Raw genomic sequence first — 14,812 nt, forward strand, 5'->3', positions numbered from 1 at the left:
ACACCAGCAGCAGCTTTAGATGGTTCTGCTTACAGTTTTGCATTAAAAATGTTACTGGCATTCCATATAATCCTCAAGGCCAAGGCATTGTTGAGAGAGCTCATCAAACTCTTAAAAATATGATCTCCAAACTACAGTCAAATGGGGGAATTTTATATCTATTGTTGGGCACTTATAAGATCCTACGTAATCATTCACTTTTTGTTTTGAATCATCTCATGGTAGATGCTGAAGGAAAATCTGCCTCAGATTGCCTGTGGCACCCATCCACCGCACAAAACTATGCCCAGGCTCTTTTGAAATATCCATTATCTAATAAATGGTAGGGCCCTGACCCAGTCCTTATCTGGGGAAAAGGACATGCCTGTGTTTATGCTACTCAAGTAGGAAATGCCAGATGGTTGCCAGAGCGCCTGATAAAATTATATAATCCACCCCAGGAACCCCCTGAGAAGGTATTTAATTGTGCTTAATTACAGGGAAGATGTTCCTTCCATGGGTGTTCCTATGCCTTGCAGTTGCAGATGCTACCTCTCCACATCAGATTTTTAATTTCACCAGGGTAGTTATTAATGAGCCCGGAGATGTAGCCTTTGCTACCTCTCATATTGGGGCATCACCCCCCTGGCCCGTTTTGACCCCTGATTTGTGTAAATTGACTTCGGGAAGGAATCCATATTGGGGCCTCCCTGATAAATATTTACCCTTAGATAAAGCACCTCATCGGTCTGGTTTTAATGAACATCTTGTTGGATGCGATACAGTCCATTGACACACCAACAATAGAGAAACAGACTTCCATATCTGTCCTGGAGCCCATAGAAATAGATCCTTGTAGCTGGGCATGGTGGTGCATGCCTTTAATTCCAGCACTCGGAAGGCAGAGGCACGCGGATTTCTAAGTTCGAGGCCAGCCTGGTCTACAAAGTGAGTTCCAGGACAGCCAGGGCTTTACACAGAAACCCTGTCTCGAAAAACCAAAAACCAAACCAAACCAAAACAAACAAACAAACAAAACCCAACAACAACAAGCCTTGTTTACATAGTAAAATCCAAGATATTTAATGACTTTATCAGGGCTATTTGCAATTTTGAATTGAGATATCCTTGGTCCTGGTTACCTGAAATTGAAGAATCACCTGTACCTAACTAGCTAACATAATCACTAAAGTGAAACTTTGGCTTTGCTGGGATAATTGATGCTGGTCAGCTAGAGGGGAGAAACTGGTGGTGATTAAGAAGAGACCAACATCATTAGGTGAAATTTATTGGGAAGGGATTCCTGAGAATACAGAGAACCTGTGTTAAGGTCAGGTGTTGAGAGAAAGAGGCATGCAGATATCTGTAACTTCCAGGACAACCTGGTCTACAAAGTCAGTTCTGAAACAGTCAGAGATGCCCAGTGAAATTAAATCTCAAAACAAAACAAAGCAAAACAAAACAAACAAAACAAAAAAAAAATGTTTGGACTGCAGAGATACCCATAGTTTGCTCATTCTTACTGTACTTGCACAGATCCTGAGTTGGGGTTCTAGCACCCATATTATGTATATCATAACCATCTTTAAGTGCAGTTCCAGGGAATCTGATGCACATTCTGGTTTCTGTGAGTACCTGAATATAATTGCACACAAACACAGCCATGTACTCATATGAGTTATTTTAACAAAGAAAATAAAGTATTGAAAGAATTTTTAAAATGCAGTAAAAAAACAGGGCTGTAAAAATAACAGAGTACAGCCTTGCATAGGAATGAGAGTTCATGCCTTTCCCCCATAACTGAGCTGGAGATGGAGGATTAAACGTTTGGGGCATCAAATGTGCTCAGAGTCATTATCTCTGAAGTGAGGGGTCAAGAGCAAGACCACTGGGCATCAGTCAAATCCTGAGCCCAGTGATAAGCATCTTTGTCATCCAAGGGGTGGTCTAAATCATAACTCTGTGCTCCTGATATCCCAGTCTCAGCTCTGTGCTCCGGCTCCTCCAACAATTTGCTCTTACTCCCAGTAAGAGAAGATGGATCTAGAGCTTTGTATCTGTGGAGATAACTTTCTCTGTGGTCCTTGGAGATGGATGCATAAAATTTGGGGACCCTTGAGATCTATGAAATAGTATTTAACAGAAGGGTCAAGCTGGAAGAGTGGGTTACAGAGTAACAATTCTCAGGAGAGTCAGATAACAAGTAAGTAGTGTTTTCCTTGTGGCCCTTCACATGTGTGGTGTGTGAAATGGGAGGTTATAGTGAGCCTGGAATAAACATACATATTCTGACATTGTAGACAGAGATAAATATATTTGTCATGCATCTGCCATGTTATGCTTAAAAGCAGTGTCTCTTCCCAAGGTATAGACTGAGTTCTCTGAAGAGTCAAGTACGATGAAGATAGCATTTACTTTCTGGTATGCTTAGAGTCTATAATATATCCTGGAATTCAGAAAAATGCAGGGAAACTACCTGTTCTAGAAAGCCTTAACACAAGTCATCATTGCATCCTCAAGTGGGCAGAGTACAGCTGCAGAATCACCTGCCTTAGCTTGGTGCTGTGGTAGAGGAATTCCTGCAGAATGAGCATATAAATGCTATTTCCATAGAAACTGACCCTGGCGGTGGGCACAGTGTTGCATTCCTTTAACCCCAGCCCTCAAGAGGCAGAGGGCACAGTGTTGCATTCCTTTAACCCCAGCCCTCAAGAGGCAGAGGGAGGTGGACCCTGACAAAACCAATAAGCCCACAAATTAAATTGTACTAGAGATGAAGACTGAGATGCATTTGCAGTTGTTGGAAATAAGTTTTCATTCACAAAGAGACTATCAGGCCATGTTAACTGCCTGGATATATAACCTTTACTCCCTTAAGAGGGCATATGAGGGAGATGAATCACAGGAAATCAGAAAGTGGTCTTAGATTTTATTACAAGTCAGATAGTGACACTTCTATATCCACTGGGTTCAGAACTCACAGTCCTTTTTTATTGCCTAGTTGGAAAGGAATTGACACATGGTTTGGGGTGGGAGGCAGGTAATACATTTCTTTTGTTCTTTTTTTTTTTCAGGGCAGCACCCATCTTCTAGCCCACCACTGTCTTTAATTTAAATGCAACAGGGGTTGTAACCTCATCCCCCCCCCACCAGACTGAAACCTGGCTGATCAAGTTACACTGTTAGTATGAAGAAAGCATTTGGGTGGAGCTTGCCACCCTATCCTTCTGCCACTCCCACTGCTGCTGCCTGCCACCTAGCTGTTCCAAAGCTAAACACATGGTCACCTAAAACTGGACTCAAGGGATGATTTGGCTGGAATGGGCCCCTTCCCCTGCTTCATAACCCAGTGTTGGGAATAGTAAAATTGAACCTTGATCAGAAGGTTTCTTGGTTCTATCTCTCTCACACCACCTAGCCCCCTCTTATCTTCCAGGTTTCCAAGATGCCTTCCAGACTAGAACCCAGACATGTGAGCCACTGGCTGGCCGCAACAAGGGGTGATGGGAACAGACAGACAGATGGACAGACAAACAGATATATAGAGAGAGGAAGAGGTGTCTGAAACCGCAGTCCTAAAGAATGTAGCAGACACTGTAGACTGGATGATCCTTTCTCTAACACCATTCCCTTCTGGAAAATGAAGGTCAGCTTTTCCCTTGTAGCGAACTTTCTTTATTTTGGTTGGATGTACATATGATTAGAAGAGATGATGACCATTATCTTAGGCTCTCCTCAAGTTTACTGTGTAGCTGAAGGTGAAATTAAACTGATCTGTTTGGCATCCTCCCACTTCAGTCTTCTCAAGTTAGCACAGCTGAGGACTGACAGATCATCAGGCTCAGCCTTGAACTCCAGATGCTGCTAGCAGAATAAGGNCTCCCAGGAAGCTAGGAAAAGCGGATTAAAGTCCACACCCACAATGCTACTTCAACTTCTACAAAGTGAGCCGTTGGTCATACATACACAAACCAGCAGAGTCTTGAACTCAGAGATCCACTTAACTCGGCTTTGCAAGTAATGTGAGTAAGGGCATCAGGCATAACCACTTGTCTTCAGTAAATCAATTCTTGACTATGGGTCTAGTCTTAGATTCTTCCTGTGTACAGATCTGGTCCAATTTCCCTACACTATTTAAATCTGAAAATGAGCAGGTGGATGGAGACTCAATTATTGAACCAGAGGCTGACTTTAGCTGGGAGGGTGTGGCTACAAAGAGAGGGTTCAGCTGAAAGGTATATAATGATTCATAGCAGGGAGAGGAAGTATAGATTAGGTCTCTTGGAGCCTGGAGTCACAGCTTTCCCTTGCCCGAATATGGTGATCTGTGGCCATTGTACAGATCAGGTAAGTACCTCAGCTCCATCAGGATACCTCATCTCATGTAACCTAGTCTAGCCTTGTTCTCACTTGAAATTTCCTTTGTATACCATATTACTTGCTGTTTTATTTTTTATTTATTTATTTTTTTGAGATCAGTTATTTCTAGGCAAGATTGCTTGGCCTCAATCCTAGATATTCTGTATTTTTGGCTAATATCCATTTTTGGTTAGTATATACCATGCATGTCATTTTGAGAGTAACTTGCCTAACTCAGGATGATATTTCCTAGTTCCACCATTTGCCTGCAAAATTCATGGGGTCCTGATTTTTAACGGTGCAATAACATTCCATTGTGTAAATGAATCACATTTTCTGTATCCATTTTTTGGTTGAGGGCTATCTGGGTTGTTTCCAGCTTCTGGATATTACAAATTAGGCAATTTTGAACATAGTGGAGCAGGCCTCCTTGTAGTATGCTGGGATGTCTTTTGAGTATATGCCCCAGAGTGGTATAGCTAGTTTGTCAGGTAGAGATGTTTCCAATTTTCTGAGGAACCACCAGATTGATTACCTGAGTGGCTGCACCAGTTTGCAATCCTACCAGCAATGGAGGAGTGTTCCTTTCTCCACACCCTCACCAGCATGTGCAGTCACCAGAGTTTTTGATCATAGCCATTCTGATTGTTGTAAGGTGGAATCTCAAGGTCATTTTGTACTGCATTTAACTGATGACCAAGGACTTTGAATATTCCTTTAAGTGATTTTTGACCATTCAAGATTTTACTATGGTTGAATTAGGAGAAGGATTGAAGAAGCTTAAGGGGAGGATGACCCCATATGAACACCACCAGCCTCACCTTACCTTGACAACTGGGAGCTCTCAGAGACTGAGCTACCCAACCAGGCAGCATATATAGGCTTGTCCGAAGCCCAGGCACATGTATAGGAGAGGACTGCCTGGCCAGGCTTCTGTGGGAGAAAGTGAGACTAATCCTAGAGGGACTTGAAGCTCTACCGGAATGAGACCACCCTCTTGGAGACAAGGAAGATGAGGAATTTGACAAGGAACTGTGGGAGGGGGCAATGATTTGAATATAATTAAAAAGAAAAGATTGGCAGGCCTTAAACTAACAGAGATTCTTCTACATAGACCACCTGAGGGCTGCTTCTGAACAAGAATATCCAAGTGTCTTCCCAATTACTTCCAATTATTAATTGGGTCATTGTCATTTCTGAGGGATATTTTGTTTTATATAGATTTGTTTTTGTCTTTTGAACAGTCTCACTAAGTATTTCAGTGTGATCTTGTAATCAAAGCACTTTTGCCTGGAATGTCAGATTTGAGTTACACAAGTCCCTTCACTACTGATCTTTATGTCACTTTAAGACTGTTATTCTTTGGTGTGCTTTTAATCTTAGTAACAGGAATGGAGAGGCAGGCTGTGAGTGTCAAAACAGCTAGGTATTAGTCTCTAAAACCAAAACAAGGGGTTTGAGAGATTGTTCAGTGGTTAAGAACATTAAGTATTCTTCCAGATGTACTGTGTTCAATTCCCATTAACTAAATGGTGGCTCCCAACTATCTACGGGATCAGATGCCCTCTTTGTAGCTGTCTGAAGACAGGAAGAGTATATTCCTATTCATTAAAGAAATAAAGCAATACATAACTAAAAAATAAGGCAAACCAAGCAAATGGTATTTGCTTCTCACTGATACATAGTCTCTAATTTTATGGAANTNAGGGTTTTCTCAAACTTGCAAGAAGAAACATATATATATATATATATATATATATATATATATCCATATCCATGTTTATGCATACACATATATACAAACATGTATGTTTGGGTATATATTGTGTATGTGTATGTGTATGTATATGCACGTGTATATATATATCTGTGTGTGTGTGTGTGTGGTGTGTATTTAATAGACATTATATCCCAATCATAGCCTTCATCACTCCTATTCTCTCATACCCTCATTTTACTGCAACAAAAAGGCAGAAAGTAAATGGTATCTATGTTTGTTACTAGTCAACTTTATAAAGCAAGTTTCAAAACAGCTATGGATAAGAACAAGTCTGAAAAAAGTAAAACAAAACAAAACAAATACAAACAAACAAAAAACAAGGTATTTCCATGTGCTGACTGATACATTGTTTATTATTTTCAAGGAAGCCAGGATGTGTTCAAATTTTCAGAAACAATCCTGCCTATTTTTATTTAGTGTTCTAATGAAAAATATATCCCTGAAATTAAAATTTCCACTCCTTTTGCTTACAGTTTTGGTCTTTAATTAGTTTTTTCAGGTCTCAGAAAAGCTGTTATTGTGCGGTAGAAAGTACAAATTATGGCGTTGAGCTTGTGAACCTCCTGCCTTCAGCATGTGGATTTTAAACTCTACTTTATCGTTTATTCTTTTTGGATTCTTTCTAAAGAGTTTCACACTGTGCCAATGACTACTGAAGGTTTAATTATAGTGGTGTAGTTTTCCTACTCTCTTTAGCTCTTTAGCTTGCATTACTCAAGCTTGGAGCCTCCGCAACACCTTCCCCAAAAGGCCATAATGAGTAATAATCAAAGATTAATGTAGATAATTAGTGACAGGAACTTCAAAGACATGGTCTATGCAGTGTAGCTGAATAGGGATTGTGGAATTTTGGAAACTGTTTTCCTTTGCTTTCTTTGAAGGCCTAGAAATGTAAGCATAGTCTATTTATCACCAAACAACTGCCTGAGCCTTCAGAGTTCCTGGTGATCCCTACCTAGTGGGATGTATTCATCCAAACTGTGGCTAAACTTGGATGTGGCCTCTGGGAACTAGGATACATGGGAGAATTTTCATATCACCAGAGAGAATTGTGGCTTCAAAACCAGCAAAGGGAAGACCAAGCAGTTCTGGTTTAGATATATTATGGTGGCATCTGCTGAGCAGTGGTGGAACACACATATAATCTTAGCAATTTGGAGGCACAGGCAGGCAAGTCTTACTGAGGTCTAAGCCAGTGTGGTCTATAAAGCAAATTGCAATACTGCTCAGAATACAGGTAGTTCTATAAAGACCCTGTCTCTAAAAAAGAAAGAAAGAAAATTAAGGGTGATCAAATTGGTAAACTGAGTTGTGTATCATTATCGGTAGTCTTCTAGCCCTTACACGTCCCTGTATGGGCAGAAGGGCTCCCTAAATTTCTTGTCCTTAATGGTGTATTTTTTACCTGATTCCCTAGGATGACTCTTTGGAAGAAGTCACAGAGGAATGCTATTCACCATCCACCCTCCAGAACCTGGCAATTCAGAGTCTACTGAGGGATGAGGCCTTGGCAATTTCTGCTCTCACAGACCTGCCCCAGAGTCTGTTCCCAGTCATTTTTGAGGAGGCCTTCACTGATGGACATATAGGGATCTTGAAGGCCATGATACCTGTGTGGCCCTTCCCATACCTTTCTTTAGGAAAGCAGATAAATAATTGCAATCTGGAGACTTTGAAGGCTATGCTTGAGGAACTAGATATACTGCTTGCACAAAAGGTTCAATCCAGGTAGGCAAAAGCAACTGGGATTGGAGGAAGGTTCTCTGAGTGGTGAGAAGAAGCAACTAGAGACAGAGAATATTTAGCCAACCATGGATCAGACAGAGACTTCTCAACTTCAATTTTCTCTTCACCCCACATTCAAGATTGTTCTTCACTGGGTATAGAAGCTTATAGGGGTGTAGGGGTTTAAACTCAGTCTCAGCTCTCTGGGCAAATAATGGCTAATGCAGAATACAGAAGAAGAGTAGACATAGCCAGTGAGAAATGGGTCTTTCCTGCATCCCTCAAAGGTACAAGAGCTTCTGATTAAGGAGCCTAGAATCAATGGAAGGAAGACAGGGCTAAAGATGCCTGTCTTGCAAAGAATGTTATGCATTTACTGAGCATGTGACACTTGGGGTTTAATTCTAGCCAAAGGAAAAGGCAACATTTTGGAAGAAAGAGCTGATGTATGAGATGTGAAGAGAATCAGAGTGTAAGATGTGTCTTCTTTTACCTTCTGATAATTATATTCTTTTCTCTCACAGTAGGTGCAAACTCAGAGTAATTATTTGGACAGAAAATGACTTGAAGATATGGGCTGGATCCCATGAAGGTGAAGGCTTACCAGAGTTCACGACAGAGAAGCAGCCAATTGAGAACAGTACTGGGTGTGAGGTGAAGAAAGAATTGAAGGTGACGACTGAAGTCCTTCGCATGAAGGGCAGACTTGATGAATCTACCACATACTTGTTGCAGTGGGCCCAGCAGAGAAAAGATTCTATTCATCTATTCTGTAGAAAGCTATTAATTGAAGGCTTAACCAAAGCCTCAGTGATAGAAATCTTCAAAACTGTACACACAGAATGTATACAGGAGCTTACCCTAAGATGTATCTGCATAGAAGAGTTGGCTTTTCTTAATCCCTACCTGAAACTGATGAAAAGTCTTTTCACACTCACACTAGATCAAATCATAGGTACCTTCAGTTTCGGTGATTCTGAAAAGCTTGATGAGGAGATAATATTCAGCTTGATTTCTCAANTTCCCACACTCCACTGTCTCCAGAAACTCTATGTAAATGATATCCCTTTTATAAAAGGCAACCTGAAAGAATACCTCAGGTAAGGAAGGACTGAGAGGGTCCAGTAAGACCAGAGAAAACACATCACTTTTCTTTTGCTTTTTTCTTCTTTTGTTTTATTAAGCTATGGAGTCCTTGATAATTTGGCCACAATAAACCTAGCACTGTTAGAAACATAACATATCTGAGCAAATGAGCCGTGAGCTAAGATATGTATGATGAGGCATAAGCATGCCTCTTATTGCTCGTGTGTGAAAGGTTTTGAGTTCAGAAACAGGTTGAGCAGATGAGCTATATGCAACAATGGGTTTCAAGATGAAGACAGGATCATGGCCTTTGGAGGAATAAAACTTCTGAGAACTCCTAACAACAGCCCTAGTAGTTGTTAAATTTTGTTTGAGGTAGGAAGTTCTTCCTACATGTATCAAGTTGGCCTGATATATCCATTGCTGTGTTTTCCAGCCATGCCCTGAATCATAACTATAGTGATAACTACAGACCTCAGACTAGAATACTATGAGATATGAGAGCAGATAACACAAGGCAGTATCCTAGAATTGATCTCAATGTGTAGCCAGAATGAGTTTGGGAGAAGTGCCATCTGCTTAGCTGTCAATTATATCAACCTTTTCAACAACATTTGTCAAAAAGCAATCATTCCTTCTCTCCCCAGGTGCCTGAAAAAGCCCTTGGAGACACTTTGCATCAGTAACTGTGACCTCTCACAGTCAGACTTGGATTACCTGCCCTATTGCCTGAATATTTGTGAACTCAAACATCTGCATCTTAGTGATATATATTTATGTGATTTACTCCTTGATCCTCTTGGGTTGCTCCTTGAGAGAGTTGGAGATACCCTGAAAACCCTGGAATTGGAGTCATGTTGTATAGTGGACTTTCAGTTCAGTGCCTTACTGCCTGCCTTAAGTCAATGTTCTCACCTCAGAGAGGTCACTTTTTATGATAATGATGTCTCTCTGCCTTTCTTGAAACAACTTCTACACCACACAGCCCTGCTGAGTCAGCTGATCTATGAGTGTTATCCTGCCCCTCTGGAGTGCTATGATGACAGTGGTGTAATACTAACACACAGATTAGAAAGTTTTTGTCCTGAGCTCCTGGATATACTCAGAGCCAAAAGACAGCTCCATAGTGTCTCCTTTCAAACAACCCAATGCTCTAAATGTGGTGGGTGCTACGTTTATGATCAGGAGACCCAATGTTGCCATTTTGTGGAAATAGTATAAGCTTGATTGTGAAACCGAGAATTGGAAACTTAGAATTGGGGACTAATGAAATCCTAAGTGAACGTCCACTGCTAAATGGAGCATGAAAATATCAATCACCTAAAAGTCTGAGATACACAGGAAAGTCAATAACTTCCTCTGAGCTGGTGAATAGATGTTGCATCTGCAGAAAGTATCAAGCACTTGTAGTTTGAGTGTGTTACAATAGAGGCACCATTTTATGAAACTGGCCCAATCTATTGACTGCATACAATAAATGTGTTGACGTTCTGGCTTTCATCTATGTCCCTATCAGACCAGAGAGACTAATCTTTCCCAATATTTCTGTACCTGTGTCTGGTTTCTTCATTCCTCATCACCATAATTAGATCAATGTTAGATTTGTGCATTTCATTTGTTCATCCCAGGAACAGGTCTCATTAATGGGACACAAAGATCATGGCTTCCCATACAGCTCAATGTTTGCGAAAGAAATTCATATGTAGTACATTTAGATTACATCAATTGAATTAGGTATGGAGAAATATGGGATAAGGGGATAGGTTTCATCTGCAGGGAAGAAAATGAGACCATTCTTCGAGAATAGTCTGTGCAGGTGAGAGTGTGGGCTACAGAAGCTAAAAGCTTCTGAGACAGGCAGAAGCCACACAGATTCTGAGGCAGACCCTGTTTCGGGCTCCAGACAACTGGGCACCTTCCCTGCCAGAGGAGAGGTGTCTGCCCCACCTGAGAGGGCTTTTCCAGAGCACCTGGGAGAGCCATCTTGGTTCCCATATCCCTCCAAGACTAGTCTGTGCAGGTGAGAGTGTGAGCTACAGAAGCTAACAGCTTCTGGAACAGGAGGAAGCCACACAACTTCTGAGGCAGACCCTGTTTTGGGCTACAGACATTTGGGCACCTTCCTTGCCAGAGGAGAGGTGTTTGCCCTGCCCAGGGGTGGGGGGGAGCTTTGCCAGAACACCTGGGGGAAGCCAACTTGGTTCCTGGATCGCTCTGAGACTAGTCTGTGCAGGTGAGTGTGTGGGCTACAGAAGCTAACAGCTTCTGGGACATGCCCAGTTTCGGACCTTTATCTTCTGCCAGGAGGCAGGTCTGAATGCCAGATATCTGTCCACCTTCCCTGCTAGAGGAGAGCTTGCCTGCAGAGAGTGCTCTGACCACTGAAACTCAGGAGAGAGCTAATCTCTCAGGTCTGCTGATAGAGGCTAAAAGAATCATGAAAGGAATAAGCTCTAACAAGAGAAAACTAAAACAACTAACTCCAGAGATTACAAGATGGCAAAAAGCAAATTGCTACCAAAAACCAAGACCATTAACCATCATAAGAACCCAGCACTCCCACCTCAGCTGTTTCTAGGCACCCCAACACACACGAAAAGCTTGACCCAGATTTAAAAGCATATATCATGATAATGGTAGAGGGCATCAAGAAGGACTTTAATAACTAAAAGAAATGCAGAACATTGCCAAAGAGTTTCAAGTCCTTAAAAAAACAGGAAAATACAAGCAAACAGGTAGAAGTCCTTAAAGAAAAACAGGAAAACACAACCAAACAGGTGATGGAAATGAACAAAATCATACTAGACGTTAAAAGGGAAGTAGCCACAATAAAGAAAACCCAAAGTGAGGCAACGCTGGAGATAGAAACCCTAGGAAAGAAATCAGGAACCATAGATGTGAGCATCAGCAACAGAATACAAGGGGTGGAAGAGAGAATCTCAGGTGCAGAAGATTCCATAGAAATAATTGGCACAACAATCAAAGAAAATGCAAAATGCAAAAAGATCCTAACTCAAAACATCCAGGAAATCCAGGACACAATGAGAATACCAAACCTACGGATAATAGGAGTTGATGAGAAGGAAGATTTTTAACTGAAAGGGCCAGTAAATATCTTCAACAAAATTATAGAAGAAAACTTTCTAAACCTAAAGAAAGAGATGCCCATGAACATACAGGAAGCCTACAGAACCCCAAATAGACTAGACCAGAAAAGAAATTCCTCCCAACACATAATAATCAGAACAATAAATGCACTAAATAAATATAGAATATTAAAAGCAGTAAGGGAAAAAGTCAAGTAAAATATAAAGGCAGGCCTATCAGAATTATGCCAGAATTTTCACCAGAGACTATGAAAGCCAGAAGATCCTGGACAGATATTACACAGACAGTAAGAGAACATAAATGCCAGCCCAGGCTACTATACCAAGCCAAACTCTCAATTACCATAGATGGAGAAACCAAAGTATTCCAGGACAAAACCAAATTCACACATTATCTTTCCACAAATCCAGCCGTTCAAAGGATAATAACAGAAAAAAAAAAACAAAAAACAAAACACAAAAAAAACAAAAAAAGCACAAGGACAGAAACCAAGCCCTAGAAAAAGCAAGAAAGTAATCCATCAACAAACGTAAAAGAAGACAGCCACAAGAACAGAATGCCAACTCTAACAACAAAAATAATAGAAAGCAACAATTACTTTCCCTTAATATCTCTTAATATCAATTGACTGAATTCCCCAATTAAAAGACATAGACTAACAGACTGGCTTTGCAGACAGGACCCAACATTTTGCTGCTTACAGGAAACCCATCTCAGGGAAAAAGACAGACACTACCTCAGAATGAAAGGCTGCAAAACAATTTTGCAAGCAACTGGTCTGAAGAAACAAGCTAGAGTAGCCATTCTAATATCGAATAAAATCGACTTCCAACCCAATGTTATCAAAAAAGACAAGTAGGGACACTTCATACTCATCAAAGGTAAAATCCTCCAAGAGGAACTCTCAATTCTGAATATCTATGCTCCAAATGCAGCCACATTCATTAAAGAAACTTCGGTAGAGCTCAAAGCACACATTGCACCTCACACAATAATAGTGCGAGACTTCAACACACCACTTTCATCAATGGACAGATCATGGAAACAGAAACTAAACAGGGATACAGTGAAACGAACAAAAGTTATGAAAGAAATGGATTTAACAGCTATCTACATAACATTTTATCCTAAAACAAAAGTATATACCTTCTTCTCAACACCTCATGGTACCTTCTCCAAAATTGAGCATGTAATTGGTCACAAAACAGGCCTCAACAGATACAAAAATATTGAAATTGTCCCATATCATATCACCATGAACTATGGCTGATCTTCAAAAACAAAATAAATAATAGAAAGCCAACATTCACGTGGAAACTGAACAACATTTTTCTCAAGGATACCTTGGTCAAGGAAGGAAAAAGGAAAGAAATTAAAGAGTTTTTAGAGTTTAATGAAACTGAAGCCACAACAAACTCAAATTCATGGGACACAATGAGAGCATTTCTAAGAGGAAAATTCATGCTTCCAAAAATAAACTAGAGAGAGCACACACTACCAGCTTGACAACACATTTAAAAGCTCTAGAACAAAAGGAAGCAAATTCACCCAAGAGGAGTAGACAGCAGGAAATAATCAAACTCCGGGGCAAAATCAACCAAGTGGAAACAAGAAGAACTATTCAAAGAATCAACCAAACCAGGAGCTGGTTCTTTGAGAAAATCAACAAGATAGATAAACCCTTACCCAGACTCACTAGAGGGCACAGGGACAGCATTCTAATTAACAAAATCAGAAATGAAAAGGGAGACATAACAACAGATCCAAAAGAAATCCAAAACGCCATCAGATCCTCTACAAAAGGCTATATTCAACAAAACTGGAAAACCTGGATCAAATGGACAAACTCCTAGACAGATACCAGGTACCAAAGTTAAATCAGAATCAGGTTAATGATCTAAACAGTCCTATATCCCCTAAAGAAATAGAAGCAGATATTAATAGTCTCACAACAACAACAACAACAACAACAACAACAACAAAAAGCGCAGGACCAAATGGGTTTAGTGCAGAGTTCTATCAGACCTTCAAACAATATTTAATTCCAGGTCTTCAAAAACTATTCCACAAAATAGAAGCAGAAAGTAGTCTGCCCAATTCATTTTATGAAGCCACAATTACTCTGATACCTGAACGACAGAAAAACCCAAACAAAGATAGAGAACTTCAGACCAATTTCCCTTATGAATGTCGATGCAAAAATACTCAATAAAATTACTGCTAACTGAATCCAAGAACACATCAAAACAATCATCCATCCTGACCAAGTAGATTTCATTCCAGGGATACAGGGATGGTTTCACATATGGAAATCCATCAATGTAATCCACTATATAAACAAACTCAAGAAAAAACCACATCACCATCTCATTAGATGCTGAGAAAGCATTTAACAAAATCAACACCCATTCATGATAAAAATCTTGGAAAGATCAGGAATTCAAGGCCCATACCTAAACATGATCAAAGCAATCTACAGCAAACAAGTAGCCAACATCAAAGTAAATGGTGAGAAGCCGGAAGCAATCCCACTAAAATCAGGGACTAGACAAGGCTGTCCACTCTCTCCTTACATATTCAACATTGTACTTGAAGTCCTAGCCAGAGCAATTAGACAACAAAATTAGATCAAGGGGATCCAAATTGGAAAGGAAGAAGTCAACATATCACTTTTTTGCAGATGATATGATAGTATATATAAGTGACCCTAAAAATTCCGTCAGAGAAATCCTAAACCTGATAAACAGCTTCGGTGAAGTAGCTGGATATAAAATT

General features: G+C 40.4%; 1 protein-coding gene across 2 annotated transcripts; it reads left to right on the top strand.

Moving 5' to 3' along the window:
* Nucleotides 1-4,177: 4,177 nt before the first annotated feature.
* Nucleotides 4,178-10,420, top strand: LOC110292992 (oogenesin-1). Of its 2 annotated transcripts, none has more exons than XM_021160718.1 (4): nt 4,178-4,326; nt 7,536-7,846; nt 8,368-8,943; nt 9,577-10,416. In XM_021160718.1, exons 1-4 carry the CDS (start codon nt 4,222-4,224, stop codon nt 10,148-10,150), a joined length of 1,566 nt encoding a protein of 521 aa, XP_021016377.1. In that variant the 5' UTR covers nt 4,178-4,221; the 3' UTR covers nt 10,151-10,416. The 2 variants fall into 2 exon arrangements, with proteins under 2 accessions (XP_021016377.1, XP_021016378.1); XM_021160719.1 differs by having other exon boundaries at nt 4,230-4,326; nt 8,368-8,515; nt 9,577-10,420.
* The last annotated feature ends 4,392 nt before the right edge of the window (nt 10,421-14,812 follow it).

Source organism: Mus caroli, chromosome 4, assembly GCF_900094665.2.
Source record: "Mus caroli chromosome 4, CAROLI_EIJ_v1.1, whole genome shotgun sequence".
Taxonomy (NCBI): Eukaryota; Metazoa; Chordata; class Mammalia; order Rodentia; family Muridae; genus Mus; species Mus caroli.